This window comes from Mustela putorius, unplaced genomic scaffold, assembly GCF_011764305.1.
Source record: "Mustela putorius furo isolate JIRA1106 unplaced genomic scaffold, ASM1176430v1.1 tig00003962_pilon_pilon_pilon, whole genome shotgun sequence".
In the NCBI taxonomy this organism is placed as follows: domain Eukaryota; kingdom Metazoa; phylum Chordata; class Mammalia; order Carnivora; family Mustelidae; genus Mustela; species Mustela putorius.
This window is the reverse complement of record NW_025422106.1, coordinates 23718140-23733371: the sequence shown is the minus strand read 5'-3', so window position 1 is coordinate 23733371 and position 15232 is coordinate 23718140. Positions and strand designations below refer to the sequence as shown.

Genomic DNA, 15232 nt, shown 5'->3' with positions numbered 1-15232 from the left:
AGAGGGGAAGCTGAGGACTCCACAAGCGGGCCGGAGAAGAATGGGAGTGCAGAAGCCCAGCTGGGTGTGAGAGGGAGACAGGCACGCAGTCCGGGGGTTACTGGATCATCGACCCGGGGAGCCTGACCCAGGTAGGGCTTCAGAGTGAGGTTCTGAGAGTCGTTGGGGCAATGCCCCCCGGGGGATTCCCAGCCCGGCAGTGACTCCAGTTAAAAAAAGCAGAGGAGAGGCACGACCCGCCGCTGCCCCCGGCCCCCCCACCAGCTCTCTTGTTTGTCTCGGAGTCCGGCCGGAACCGGCTTCTGCTCGCCGCGGGGCGGGCGGGTGGCTGCTGATTGGTCAATGCTTGTTTCCAGCCCCGACTCAGCCAATCAGCGTGCGGCAGTGTTTTCATCTTGGGTTGGAATAAAAGCGCTGGAATAAAAGGAGACAGAAAAGGCGCCGGCCGGGCCCGATACACGCTGCTGGGAACCTGGTGAGCTGGATCTTGGGGATCTAGGTCCTGGGCATAGGTGCTAGGAGGACAGAAGGCGCTCGAATAGGGGTGTAGGGAGACAACATGTGACCGATGAGGAGCCGCCAGGGAAGAGATGACGAAAAGAGGAGGCAGCTAGGAGATGGAGAGATGGGGGTCCGCTTCCTTGGGAACAGCCTTAATGCCGAGGAAACAGCCCTGGTTGGGGGTCGCGCAGGTGGCTCGCGCCGCCGGTTTGAACCGGCTTCGCCTTTCCCATGCGGGGTTCGCGTGGCCGCAGCGCCTAGCGACCTAGACAGTGGCCAATGGCGCCGCAGTTTCTAGCCGTCAGGCCAATGAGCGGGTCGGGGGCGGGCCGTTCCGGACGCCGTTCGCTGATATTGTGGTTGAAGGAACGAGCTCTGAGGAAGGGTCTCCAGCGCGGGCGGGAGGGCTCCTGTCAGGGTCCCAGGGAGTGGCAGCCCTGCAGGTATGACCCTGCCCAGGTATCCGGACGTAAGGTCCCTCTCCTACCGGTCCCCAAGCTGTGTCAGACCTGCAGAGAGCCCGATTAATTCCACGCCCCTGAGCATGTCTTAGTCCCTCCTTGTTTCCCTGCCTCAGGTTACCTCGGAACCCGCCAAGGGAGAGGTCTCCCCGCCGGGCCGGGACCGCTGTCCCGGAGCTGAGGGCGGACGCACGAGCCAGCCGCGGACAGGCTGGCCCAGGACCCAGGCCGGGCTGGGGCTTCCTTCGCTGCGCGCCCCTACCGCCTGGGCCGCGGAGCGGTGACAAGCCCCCGCGCTGCGGCAGCGGCCCGGGTTGGCCGCACAGGCTGGGCAGCGCCGGCCGCTGACGCCGAGGTCTGTGTGCAGGTGGCCGCCGAACCGGAGCCGAAGCCGGAGCCGGGCCTCCGCGCCGCGCCATGGCGCCCACCCTGGCCACAGCCCATCGGCGCCGCTGGTGGATGGCCTGCACAGCAGTGCTGGAAAACCTCCTCTTCTCGGCAGTCCTCCTGGGCTGGGGCTCGCTGCTCATCATGCTCAAGTCGGAGGGCTTTTACTCGTACCTGTGTACTGAGCCAGGTGAGACGGGCGGCTCGGGCTGGGGGTGGTTCCCCGAGTGGGAGCTTTGGGAGAGGGCGAGACGGTAGTGAAAGATCTGCCAGCAGTACCACCTCGGTGAGCAACACCTCCCGGTTTAGCAGAAGCCCCGTTTGATCCTCGCTCAGCCCTGTCTGCTGGATACGTGTCATTGGCTCTTTTGTGGATGAAGAAATCGAAGCCCAGGCCCATCTTCTGGCTTGCCCAAGGACTGAGGTAGAGCCAGAACCCCCCTAAGTCCAGGGTGTTTTTCCTCCTGCCTTAAGGAACATTTGCTGGACTCCTCTCCTTCTAGTGCATAGCACATCACTTGCCTTGCACTAAATATGTTGCTGCCTGACTGTGAGAAAGAGGAACTCCTGACTCAGTGGCTGGGGTGCAGAAAGAGAGAGGAAGTGGCTTGGCCTCCACCCCACTGAAGCTTCATCTGGAATCTAGATGTTTAGTCAGGCCGTTATGGAGTCTCTTAAGGGCCTGTCAGCTACAATTTGTTGTCTATTTTTTTGCTGCTTTATGATTTTCCAAAGGACATTTCCTCCCACAGGCTGTGAGAACATCCCAGTGGCCTTCTATCTGCCTGCCATTGTGGAAGGAGGCAAAGGGGTATTTAGGGAAATAACACTTGTTCTGTTGTCTCTCTTTGCCACACCATTGGTTTTGCTGAATGCAGGTTGAGGATGCTTGTCTATAAGAAATCTAACCCCCACTCCTACCTTCACACCCCCCTGACCCCATCCAAGGCTCCTAATTGTTGTAGATTAGTAGATTCAGCTGAACAGTGAGACCCAAGTGTCTCCCCACCTCTACCCTCCTACCCCTATCCTAGGTAACTTTATAAGAAATGTTTCCCTCTGCCCTCTGCTATCCCCAGCAGTGGCTACCTAATAGCTGAACTCCATAATGTCTCTTCCATTGCCTTCGTCAGCCAGCTCCTGCACAAGTCCCCTTAGAGGGAGACAGAGTTTGACCCTCTGAATCACAGCACTGGCATGCCTTTTCTTGTTAGCGTTCTAAATTGGGGGGAAGAGAAAGCTTTGGACCAGCTCATGCTACCTATAACCCCATGTAGAGTCCTTGTTTCCCTTTCTTGGTAGTCCCAGGAGATTTCTGAGTGTCTCAGTTTCTAGGGAAGCTCTGCTGGGCAGGTTAGGGGCAGGAGAAATGAAGGGGATGCAGAGGTCACCTGGGGGAGGGTAGAGAGTATAAAATTTATAACCTTTAGCCTTTAGCTACTCAGAAATATTTCCTAATAGCCTAAGGGTTCTTGGCAGACCTTTCCACACATCAGCAAGAAATCTAGGGAGATGGGAGGGTCACTCAGACCTTGTTCCTTGAACAAGCTTTCTGCTTTGCCCAAGAGATGTTAGCAGATTAATGACTCTGGAAGGAGCAGGTTGAAGTGCTTGGCTCCTCCTCTCCCTCCCTCTCTCCTCCGTTTTAGATCATGACCCTTCCTGCCTCCCTCTTTGATGGATTCTTTCAGGCTGTATCGAGGGTCTTAAAAACAGAGAGAAACCTCATTTCCAGGTGAAGCTTTTAGCGTCTCATCCAGACTGAGGGACTGTTGTGGTTGATTTTTTGGGGGGGAATGTGGGAGGGAAAGGATCCTACTGTAGAAGGCCAGATTCTAGGTTTCCTTTCTGAGCTTGTCCACTGACTTAATGTATTTTATGGTACTGGCAACACTGGGGCTGGTCACTTCATTTCCTGCCTCGACCTTGGCTTCTTCCTCCATTTAAAGTGGGAGGAGTTGCAGAGACTGCCAACACAATGCTGAGCTGGTGTTGAAGCCGGTGAGAGGCTCGACCCCGTCCCTCCTATAAACCAAAGTGAAGGTGAAGGGTCAGGGTGGCAGTTGAACATCAACTTCTTATCCTGTGCCTTTGCCCCTGCCTTTGATTTTGTTTTTTTCTGACTACCTGGAAAGCCTGCTGATCCAGCATCCTGGACCAGCAGCCCCGCTGATTCTACACAGCTTATCTCTCTGGCCTCCCTGCTCCTGGATTCTTGGAGTCCCAAGTAGCCTGTCGCCTTTTGGAGCCAGGAGTCTCCTCCAGGCCTTGCCTCCCTGGGAGTGCCTGGAGCATATAGGGTCAAGGTTTCTGCTTAGGCCTAATATGTTTAAACTTGGTGGATGGCTGACTTACCGAGAAGCAGTGGGGCCATTTATGGAGTTTATTGTGTTAGACTTGTGAAAAGCTGACTGGTCTGCCGCTGCTTGAGATGCCAATTTGTCAGCTTTTTGTCGCTTATAGGACCTTGGCTTTTGGGTTTTTCTCTCAAGAAAATTTGCCTAAACCTGTTGAAACGTTCTCAGAACTCATTCTTGGGACGCCAGCCAGAATCTGGCCCCGGACACATGGTGTTGGGTTGCAGTGTGGTGAGTTGGGAGAAGGAGTGAGCCTGTTTCTCTGCTGCCTCTCAGATCTTTTTGCCTCTCTCACCATATGAGATTGTTAAGGACCTGTGCCCAGCATTTGGGCTTTGCCTCCCCAGCCCCCCTGGTGTGGCTGGGCTGCTGTCTGGCTTCCTAGCCCAGGAAGTCCAGGGCTTTCCCAGACGCGTGTCCTTTTGGCCTCAGGATGACTGCCATACCTCCCCGCTCTTGACCTCTTTCTTCATTTTCTCTGTCATCTGATGGCCTGCTTGGACAGGGTCAGGTCAGGGGGCTGTTAATCTCCTCTTCATCTAACCCACATGTCCAGTAAGCATTGAGGTGTTGTGCTGGGGGGTGTAGAGCAGTCCTGGCCCTCAGGGAGTCTGTAGTTCACCAGCATCAAACCCACAGACCATATGCTTCCAAGAGGAGGTCCAGACTGCAGTGAGAGCAGGGGGCCAGGAAGGAGAACAGCAGTGGGGATCCAGTTCGACTTGGGTGGGAGGGCCTCTCTGAGGTTTAGGGGGAAGCGGGGAGGGCAATGAGGGGTGAGTCGGGAGGGGAGGGGGGCAAGAAGAAGTGGGAGGTGGCTAGGGCCCACATGGCCTAGGAGGCCACGTGGGGAAGTTGGATTATTTTATTCTCAAGGCAGGAAGAAGTGACAGGGGCAGAGGAGGGCGACAATCAGATTCACCTGTTAGACTCTTAGGAATTGTTGCAGTATTGCCACAAACTGGGCATGGGGCGTGGGTGGGAGTTGCGGTCTCTGCCCAAGGAAGTCACGGTCTAGCTCATTCGTGGACACCAAGGCAGACCCGAGTTCTGTTCCCTTCACCACTGCAGTCTCGCTGCCCGTGGTGGCAGCGGAGCTGTTCCCCTCATGAAACAAAGCAGGAAGCTGGTCCCCTGGGCCCTGAGAGGGCAGAGGGGCCGCCGTCCACTAGGGAAGCAGAGATGGGCCTGGGGCCCCGCAGGTGGGCTGAGGTGGCAGAGATTGACAGGAGACCTTCCCTACTGCTTGGAGGCTCTCTTTTAATGGTCTCCTCCTTGCGCAAAGGCTGCTGGCTTTTTTTTTTTTTTTTTAAGATTTTATTTATTTATTTGACAGACAGGGATCACAGGTAGGCAGAGAGGCAGGCAGAGAGAGGAGGAAGCAGGCTCTCCCTGCTGAACAGAGAGCTTGATGCGGGGCTCGATCCCAGAACCCTGGGATCATGACCAGAGTCAAAGGCTGAGGCAACCCACTGAGCTACCCAGGTGCCTCTAGACTGCTGGCTTTTAATAGCTTTTGAAAGCCCACCCTTTGACTTGTATTGCTATGAATGTGACTGTTTCCACTCCCCGCGCTCCCCCTACTCCCCTTTCCACCCCACTTTATTTGGGATTTAAAAAAACAAACATTCTGTAGCAATGGATGAGAAGGTCTGAATGCTGGCATCCGTGGCCTCACAATGTGTCAGAGAAAGGAGCTGGAGCCCTCAGCCTTTCCTCTCAACCCTGCCTTTCTTCGTCCCATTTTATGACCCACTTTCCCTCTCCCACATCCCTGGGCCCCACCTGTCTTCGTGGTGTTGCATTAAGATTCTGTCCAGCTTGGGCTGACTCTCAGGGAGAAACTTGGGGTCAGTCCCCTTCACACTGGGTGTCCTTAAGGGCCACCTGGGGCTGTCTGTGCTGTCTCTGTCCCTTCAGCATATTCTCTTGGAAAGCCTTGGACCCAGGTAGTACAGCATCAGCAGAGCCTAAAGGCTAAAACCAGGAACTCTGAGGGCCAGCAGCCTGGACTCAGGTCCAGCTTCTCCAAAAGTTGCTGTCTATGAGACGTCAGACAAGCACCATGGCTGCTCCAAAGCCTCCGGTGTCCTGTTGTGGAAGGTGGGCGGGGAGAGAGAGCACTAAGCGACATGGAACGAAGGCCACAGAATAAGTGGCCAGCACACACAGCCACAAGTAGAGGCTAGGCTCTGGCCTACCCAGGATGGCCCTCTGACTGTCTGTGTCCTGCCTTGTGTTTGCTCTGCATCTGAGGCTGACCTCTCATCTACATCCCCCTGTTGGACTGAGATACTGCTTCCTGTTGCCGGATAGACTAAGGATTTAGGAAAGAGACAGGAGATCCTGGGGCAGGGACCATCATCAGGGAGGTCCAGGGGCCTGCATCCCGGGTGTGGGGGCAGGCAGTAAGCAGTCAGAAAAGGGGCCTGCTTAGGAATTCGAGGAGCCTCCAGCCCAGTGCCTCCTTGTTCCTTTAAGCATCATGTAGCCGTTCCCTTTGTTTCTCTGGGGTGGGGGGAACCCCCTCCTTGACCCAGGGATGCCAGGGGAGCCCAAGTGGGGTCATAGCACCCCCTTTTGTCCCCTGCTTTCAGTGTACGGATTGTGTGTTAGTCTGCTGCAAGGAGGGCTGAACAGTGCAGGCATTGTTCTCTCTTCCCAGCCCCTCAGCAGCCTCACAGTGATTCGGCACACTCTGGCCACACCAATTCCTTGCCTGTCCTCTTAGTTCACCTTCCCCGGCTGGACTGGGCCAGGTCACTCTGGCCGCCCAACTGAGAGGCATCTGTTTGATAAACAGGTGCAGGTTAGGTGTGGGAACAGGCTAGGCTGGGAGCGGAGGGGCACCCTGGGGCTTGACACTTCTTTAGTGCTTATCTGTTTGTGTCTCTTCTGGCCCACAGTGGCCCAGGTGGGAGCAGAGGGAGCGGAACAGCCTGGGCGTGGCTGTGTTTGGGCATCTGTCGGATCTCTGATTATTCATGTGGGCTGTTTACTGCCCACAAAGCTGGGCTCACCAAAGACTTAGTCTCCTCTGGGAGCAAGGGACTCTCTTGCATTGCTTCACGGGCAGACAAGAGAGGCCACTGAGACTCCCTATCCTGGGCTTATCTGTTGCTGGACATCACTGCCTAGAGGCAGGAGTGCAAGGGTCAGGCAGCCCAGTTGGCAGGGATTTTTTTTTTAAAGAGAGAGAGCTGGAGATGCCTGGGTGGCTCAGTCCGCTGAACGTCCGCCTTCATTTGGCTCAGGGTCCTGGGACCGAGTCCTGCTTAGGGCTTCTTGCTCATTGAGGGGTTGCTGGGAGTGGGGAACCTGTTTCTCCCTCTGTCTGCTGCTCCCCCGGCTTGTGCTCGCCCTATCTGACAAATAAAATTTAAAAAAAAAAAAAAAAAGAGTTAAAGCTGGTGGCCCAAAATGTGTAAGTCTCTTTTCCTGTGTGTAGTGGCTCCAGGATGAAAGATGGGGGACAGGGGTGCCTGGGTGGCTCAGTAGGTTGAGCATTTGCCTTTGGCTCAGGTCATGATCCCAGGGCTTTGGGGTGGAGCCCTGCATTGGGCTCCCTGCTCAGTGGGGAGCCTGCTTCTGCCTCTGCTGCTCCCCCTGCTTTTGCGTTCTCTCTTTTTGTCTGTCAAATAAATAAATAAAGTCTTTAGGGGGAAAAAAAAGATGGAGACAGATACCCTTCCCTCCACTCCTGCCTCTCTCCTTAGGAGCTCCCCTGTCTAGTTCTTTCTAAATTCAAGATGTTTCCACCACCATCCCCACTTACAGCAAAGCAGGGAGACTGCCTTGAGTACATTGCCTTGGGATTTATCTTCTCTCTTGTGGCAAGTACAGTCTTGGGTTTATGGGTCCAGCTCTGGGAAAACCGGGGGCAGGCACCCTGGGGCCTCTACTCAGAGACAGTGCTTCCTGGCTCCATTGGCTACCTGTCTAGCTCTGGCTGTCTCTGCTTGCAGCCGCAGACCCAGAGTCCTCCAAGCCCTGAGTTCTCCTGTGTTCTTTAGTGTGGTCCCAGACCCCGAGCGGCCAGTCAGGGTTCGCAAGCCAGTGATCCCAGACCCCGCGGCGCCTTCTCCACCCGTTGTTCCCTCTGACGGCTGTATGCTGCTTTGCTCGTATCTGCACACCAACCGGGAAATGGCTGTTGCGGTGTGGAGGCCCTGTCCTCCCACTTCACGTGCAGTTCCTGTTGCTGCTGGCCACGAGCCGTCCACTGAAACCAGTGCCAGCCTCGGAGGCAGCACCGCCTTTGCAGAAGCTATGCCTCTGTGGACGAGCAGCTCCGGGTCCCGGCTAGGGCAATGCATGTGGGGCTTCTTTTTTTTTTTTTTTTTTTCTTCTTTTTTTTTTTTCTAAAGATTTTATTTATTTACTTGAGAGAGAGACAGTGAGAGAGAGCATGAACGAGGAGAAGGTCAGAGAGAGAAGCAGACTCCCCACGGAGCTGGGAGCCAGATGCGGGACTCGATCCCGGGACTCCAGGATCATGACCTGAGCCGAAGGCAGTCGTCCAACCAACTGAGCCACCCAGGCGTCCCGCATGTGGGGCTTCTGACCTGGATGCTCATAGACTCCGATGATCCTGCTGGTCTGTGTTTGTGCTGTCAGCGTAGTGGGGCCTCTCTGAGGAGACAGAGGGGCAGGGTTTGGCGGTGGGGAGAGAATCTGGCTTGTTAGGTTTCATTTCTGTGGTTTCAGAAGGTTGACCTTGTGCTTTTCATCTCCTTAAATCCCCTCTGTCTTCTCCTTGGTTTCATACTTCCTGTTTCCTTTCTTTTGTCTGTATCCTCTTGGCCGCGGTGATCCGACTGCAGTACTCCCATCATTTTCATTCATTTGGTAAACACCTGCTGCACCCCAGGACCTGGGTGAGGTGCTGGAGACGTGGGCCGCCAGCCCAATGGGAGATGAGACACAAAGTCATGGTACACACACACCGTTGTGGGAGCCCGCGCCCAGTGCCTTTGTCCAGCTCCACTGCTGGCCAGTTACACCATCCCAGGCCTCCCATAATAGTGATAATAATAGCAGCTCATAGCTGTTGTTTATCGAGCACTTTCTAGGTCCATGTAAGCTCTAGAGTGTTGTTCGGAGTTCCTCATGTATCTTCCCCCTGACTCTAAAAGGTAGATACAACTACCGTATTGTACCATTTTGCAAATAAAGAAACAGGTAGAATGATATTAAGTCATTTTTCCAAGGTTATCCAAGTAGGAAGTAGAGGTACCAAAATTGAAACCCAGAGGCCAGATTCTGGCCCCTCCCCCTCAATCGATGTGCCCCCCGCAGGGGCTGTAGGTGAGAGGCTGGCATACATAGCATGATTCATCCTAAGTGCATCCTTCTCCATGACCTTGGGGCAGCCCTGGGAGGCCTGGGCAGGCCTTTGCCGACCTCAGCTTTACGGCCCTGGCGCCAGAGGGCCACAATCGGGAAGGGGGCAGTTATCAGTAGAGAGGTGTTTCCTTGCCTCTCCCAGTGTGACCTCGCATCTAATCAGAGGCTGCTCCTCTCTGGAAGGATTAGTCAGCATCTTTAACTAGCTGGGCCCCTGAGAGGAGAGGCTTCCCCTGCCGCCTTCCGGCCTGTGCTCCACCCTCCCGCCTGCAGCTGCCACAGCACTTCTTCCTCCCTATGTCTCACCCTCTTGGGTCTGGGTGGACTTTGGAGGGGCGATTAGGGCCGAGACTGCAGGTAGCACAGGTGTGGCCTCAGGGGACAGCAAAACATGATCCCAGCAGGGAAAGTAAGAAAGGTGGACCTTAACAAGTGAAAGTTAATGACTTAGGACTATTAATTAAAAAAAAAAAAAAAAAAAGCTTCTCCAAGGGGTTCTGCTCTTCGCCTTGGTTGACCGAGGAGAACCAGGGCATTGCAGTGATCCCAGCAGCTTGTCCCTCTCAGGTGGTCTAGGGTGGAGCCCTGATAGACTGGCTGAAGCCTATTTCCACGGACAGAGCTGCTGAGATTTCCAGCCGGCCCGTGGCCCCACAGCCTAGGCTGGGTCTAAGTCTTAGTCTTCTCTGATATAGGTTACTCTCAAATGGGAATCTCAAGCTGGGGCTCATGTGTGCCTCAAGGGACACGGGAAACCCCTGAAACTGTGGGCAAGCCTTTGTGTGCATTTTCGGAGGAGGAAGAGCATAGACTCCTTTATTGGAGTCTCCAGAAGATTTGCGACCTTTACAAAAGATAAGAGCCTCTGCTTTACTGCTCCAAGGGGCTGGGGCCAGATGCACAGTCAGTCAAGCCTGCCTGGGGTAGCCAGAGCCAGCCCAGGATAGCCAGAGCCAGACCTAACATTTCCAGTGGGGTCTGAAAGTGCAGCTGCCCCTCTGATCTTTGGGAATCCCTGCCTCAACCCTGTGATCAAGTTTCCCTCTCTCTACACCTCTACACATACAGATATTGCCACCAATGGCACAGTGGGGGGCACAGCAGAGCCGGAGCAGGAATCCGAGGATATCAGCTGGATGAATGGCTGGCTTAGCTGCCAGGCCCAGGATGAGATGCTCAACTTGGCGTTCACCGTAGGCTCCTTCCTGCTCAGTGCCATCACCCTGCCTCTAGGCATCGTCATGGACAAATATGGCCCAAGGAAGCTCAGGCTGCTGGGCAGGTCAGTGCAGGGGCTGGGGTTGGGCAGGTGGGACTCCTGGGCTGAGATCCCCACTGTGGAGAATCCTGGTCCCTGCTGTCAGCCTCACTGTCAGCTCCCTAAATGCCCACCCAGAGTGGGTTTTCTCTCCATTCTGCCACCAAATCAGTAGGTCCTGTGGTCCTTGCTGTGTGCTAGTATTGCATAAGAAAGGCTCGGGGCCCTGGGGCCTGCTTGGGAAGGCTCTTGGTTGCTTGTCCTTAAGAACACTGGTTTGCACTTCCTGAGGTGCATGCCCCTGGCCTATAAAGCTCATCGGCCAGACTCAGGGTTAGTCCGCCAAGCAGTGGGTCCTCTCAGCCCGCAGCCCTCCCATAACCAGTGCCGCTGGAAATGATCATCTGCAGGGCTGTAGTTTGCAATGGGTGAGCTCTGTGACCTCAAAGGGAAAGGGTGGAGGATCAGTCTCATTCATTCTTTGGAGCATAAGAGGCCTTGGTCCCCAGGTTGGAGCTAAGCAGACAGGATTCAGAAGCTGCCACTCAGCTCCCTCATGCTTGGTGGGGTACTGCCACTCCTCTGCAGAGTGGGCGTAGGAACCTGGGGAACGGGTCATGCCCACTCACTTCCAAACCCTGGCCTCTCCAGTCTGAGGATGGGAGGGGATAGTGTAGTGTGGTGTTCATCAGATCTGCCTTTGGGCCCTGAATTCTAGCTTAGACAGCTGCTGGCTATGAGACTTTGTGAGAATGTGTGGTTTGTTCTTTCTTTCTTTCCTTTTTTTTTTTTTTAAGATTTTATTTATTTATTTATTTGTCAGAGAGAGAGAGAGAGAGAGAGAGAGAACACAGCAGGCAGAGCGGCAGGCAGAGGCAGAGAGAGAATCAGGCTCCCCACTGAGCAAGGACCCCGATGCAGGAGTTGATCCTAGGACCCTGGGATCATGACCTGAGCCGAAGGCAGCAGCTCAACCAACTGAGCCACCCAGGCATCCCTGGTTTTTTCTTTCTTGGTTTTATTTTCTTCATCAGTAAAATGGAGCCGATTGTACTCCTCAGAACTGTTAAATTAAACGAGAGAATGTATGTGAATTATCTGGAAGCATCTGACCCATAATAAGTACTTCCTAAGAATACCATTAATAACAACAGTAATAATAAATAATGTACTGTTTCTCCTTGTTTTTAGTGCCTGCTTTGCTGTCTCCTGCTTGCTGATTGCCTATGGAGCAAGTAACCCGAGCTGTGAGTATGCTTTTCCTCTACCCTTTGGGCAGGAACTGGGGAGAGAGTGCCCAGAGGTGCTCTCAGACCTGCTTGCTGTAGCCATGCCAGGCCTGGGGCTCACTGCTCAAGTCAGAGGGGGATGCCTGTTAGCCTTCACCCTGTCACTTGTCTTAAATGGGGGACTGAGTAAGACAGTGGTCACTCCAGACAGACGTCTGAGAGAAGCTCCTGGGGTGTGCAATACTCCCATCCCATCACCAAGCTAGGCCAGGCCCCGATGCCCTCTCTGATGCCAACCTGAGTTCTAGAACCAGGCCAGCTGAGGGATGTGTGCATAACTTGGGAGCTGAGTCCCCTGAGGCAGCCCAGGCCAGCACTATAAAGATGGATTAGAAGTTGGGGCACCTGGCTGGCTCAGTTGAAAGAGCATGCAACCCTTGATCTCGGGTCATGAGTTCGAGCCCCACGTTAGGCGTAGCGCTTACTTAAAAAGAAAAAAAATGATGGCTTCGAATCCAGCTGGTCCCCAGCCCTGTTCAGGTAGAGTCATTGCTTCAAGGACATTCAGAACAAACACCAAAATAGCACTTGAGGTTTGCCAAAATCTTGGCCAGGCTCATCCACTAATTTTTGAGCACCTGTATTTTTGTTTTTGGAGAAAGCAGCTTCTTTAGGCCTGTGGCTTGCTACTAAGGTTAGTGGAGAAGGGGGATGGGGCTACACCTTCCACAGGAACCCAGGCTCTGTAAAATAGGCAAGAGGAGGGTGGTGAAGAAGAGGCTGTTCCAGCTCCCCAGGTGTCCATCACTAACCCCAGATGGCTTGTCATCCATTCCGCTTGCTCCCTGCAAGGCACTGGGCCAGGCCCTCGCCTTCCGGAAGCTCAGCTGTGGTTCCCCGATGATGAGCTTTCCATTTCCTTACAGCCCTCTCTGTGCTCATCTTCGTTTCCCTGGCTCTGAATGGCTTTGGTGGGATGTGCATGACTTTCACTTCATTAACAGTAAGTATTGATTTTTTAAAGATCTCTCGTTCGGTCCTTGCTCTGTGAGTTTGAGGCAGCTTTTGTTGGCTTCAGTTTCCTTACGTTCCATCTGCCTATTGTGCCTGGACATCCCAAGCAGGAGAGGACTGCTGGGGATGAAGTGGCCTGGCAGCAAAGCCAGTCATGACCTCCTACGCTGCGGAGGTTCTCTAGGTAGGCCTGAAGGCAGCAGAACTTGGCTCTTGGAGCAGGCCCATCCCTTGCCTACTGACCTTGGCTTACATACTGAGGAAGCCAGCTCACTAGCCACATGCCCAGAGAAGACAGGAGTAGAGAGAAAAGAGCTGCCATCCACTTTCTTTTCTCTCATTTCCCATGGCGGCTCTGGTTAACAGTGCCACCTAAAAACAACCCTCCCTTGAAATCTCCCCACCCTGAACCATTGCCTTTGTCCAGAATGGAATGAAAAATTCAAGGGTGTACATGGCTGCCACTTGTCATGGTTTACTGAATGCCAGGGTATAGAGAGCTGCCACCCTAGGGAGAGAGATGTTTTCTTGGGATGCTTGAGTGCCCCCCTGTCTTTTTCTTTTTCTATTTCTTTTTTTTAAAGATTTTATTTATTTAACAGAGAGAGAGATAGCAAGAGAGGGAACACAAGGGGCGCCTGGGTGGCTCAGTGAGTTAATGCCTCTGCCTTCAGCTCAGTTCATGGTCTCAGGGTCCTAGGATCGAGCCCCACGTCAGGCTTTCTGCTCTGCGGGGAGCCTGCTTCCTCCCTCTCTCCCTCCCTGCCTTTCTGCCTACTTGTGGTCTCTGTATGTCAAATAAATAAATAAAATCTTAAAAAAAGAGAGAGAGAGAGGGAACACAAGGAAGTGGAGTGGGAGAGGGAGAAGCAGGCTTCCCGTAGAGCAAGGAGCCAGACGTGGGATTCGATCCCAGACCTGACATGAAGACAGCCACTTAACAACTGAGCCACCCAGGCACCCCAGTGTGCCACCTTATCTGTAGCAGCAGAATACCACAGAACGTGCTTCTTTGTGAGGTGGGAGAGGTTGTTAGAAGAAAGTCAGTCAAAGAAGGCCAAACATGTCTTCCCTAGGAGGAAGAAGGGAGCTCTCTACAGGCTGGCCCTTCAGAGCTGGCCAGTGAGAAAGAAGTGAGAATACTATACTCTTCAGAGAGATTTCTGTCTGACAGGAAAGTCTGGCTTGCCTCAGGTTCTCTGTGACAAACATTTTTATGACATGGTACCTGCCATTCCGATTTGCAGGGGCCTCTGGTTTCTTTTTCTTTTTTTTTTTAAAGATTTTATTTATTTATTTGACAGACAGAGATCACAGGTAGGCAGAGAGGCAGACAGAGAGAGAGGAGGAAGCAGGCTCCCCGCGGAGCAGAGAGCCCAATGCGGGGTTCGATCCCAGGACCCTTGGACGACGACCAGAGATGAGCTTGAAGGCAGAGGCTTTAACCCACTGAGCCACCCAGGCGCCCCGGGCCTCTGGTTTCTGATTACCCTTTCCATTAAGAGTCAGGAGTCCTGCTGTTGAGGGGCGTTTATTTGGCTTTGAGGGAGCCCTGGGGATGCGGTCTTGGAAGGAGCTCAGAGAGGTGCTGGCATCTGTGTGACCCCTTGCCTGCAGGCTGTAAGCCTGGGCCTGGCCCAGCGCCTCTTCTTTTGCCCCTTCGTGTGCTTTGCCTGGTTAACTTTGTCCCGGTGGGAAGGGATGACTGTCTGGTGGGAGCCCACGGAAATGGAAAGTTCAGAAAACTCTGTGTTAGGTGTGAAAGGCACAGGGGGGCTGTGTATGTGGTATACTTTGGACGTAGGTGACACGCAGGTGTGCATGACACAGGGCTGTGAGTGACACTTGCATCTCTAGGAACTCTGGCGGCCTTGTCCTCTATGATATGAGGGAGATTGACTTTGTACTTTTTGGTGTGTTACTTCTATTTTCTTAACCAGGTAGATTTCTTTTTTAAATGGATGTATCCCCCTCCTTCTCAAATTCCTGGGGGAAAACAGATGTCGAAACAGTTAGAAATATTTCAGAACTATCCAAAGTACACAAATCCCACTAAGTTGTGTAAATTGTGAAACAAAAGTCATGGTTCTGTTTGTTCTTTAACAGCATGAAAATGACCAGCTCTTTCATCAAGATGAAAATTAAAAACCTGGCATCATTCCCATTATTTTGGTTATGCTGTGCTTATATTATGGCAGAATTTAGGGATAAAATTGGGGATAAAAGAGACGGGCCTTGAATGTCAGGAGTTTATGCTCTGAGATGAAGAAAGATGTTTTACTGTAATAAAGTAGAAGACAAGTGGGTTAAAACCACCACACCATGAATCACCTTTAAGAAAGCCTTTGGCAGGGGGTACCTGGGTGGCTCAGTCTGTTGAGTGTCTGGCTCTTGATTTTGGCTCAGGTCATGATCTCAGGGTCCTGGGATCGAACTCTATGTCAGTCTCCACACTCAGCCTGGAGTCCGTTTGTCTCCCCTCCCCCTGCCCCTCCCCCGCTTGCTTATGACTCTTGATCTCCTGTTTGTGCGTTCAAGCCCCACGTTGGGTATGGAGACTACTTATAAAAGAAAAAAAGAAAAAAAGAATGAGCTTATAATTTTCAAGGAACATTTAGAGGAGGCTAGTAGGCCTATAACAATTCGATTTCTGGATTCCTTTTTTATGATCATAGACAA

The 15232-nt window shown here is 53.2% G+C and overlaps 1 protein-coding gene across 5 annotated transcripts in view; it reads left to right on the top strand.

Annotated features, from left to right (window-relative positions):
* The first annotated feature begins 348 nt into the window (after positions 1–348).
* The window catches only part of SLC43A2 (solute carrier family 43 member 2), a 39817-nt gene continuing 24933 nt past the window's right edge, over positions 349–15232 (top strand). The window contains exons 1-5 of one of the 5 annotated variants that reach the window (XM_004746875.3): positions 349–475; positions 1330–1539; positions 10121–10334; positions 11502–11557; positions 12466–12542. In XM_004746875.3, the coding sequence (XP_004746932.1) occupies positions 1380–1539; positions 10121–10334; positions 11502–11557; positions 12466–12542 (507 nt within the window). In that variant the 5' untranslated portion in view covers positions 349–475; positions 1330–1379. Of the gene's footprint in view, positions 476–830; positions 945–1329; positions 1540–1658; positions 1774–10120; positions 10335–11501; positions 11558–12465; positions 12543–15232 lie in introns of those variants that run through there. The other 4 variants (XM_004746879.3, XM_004746878.3, XM_045069932.1 and 1 more) reach the window with 4 other exon arrangements.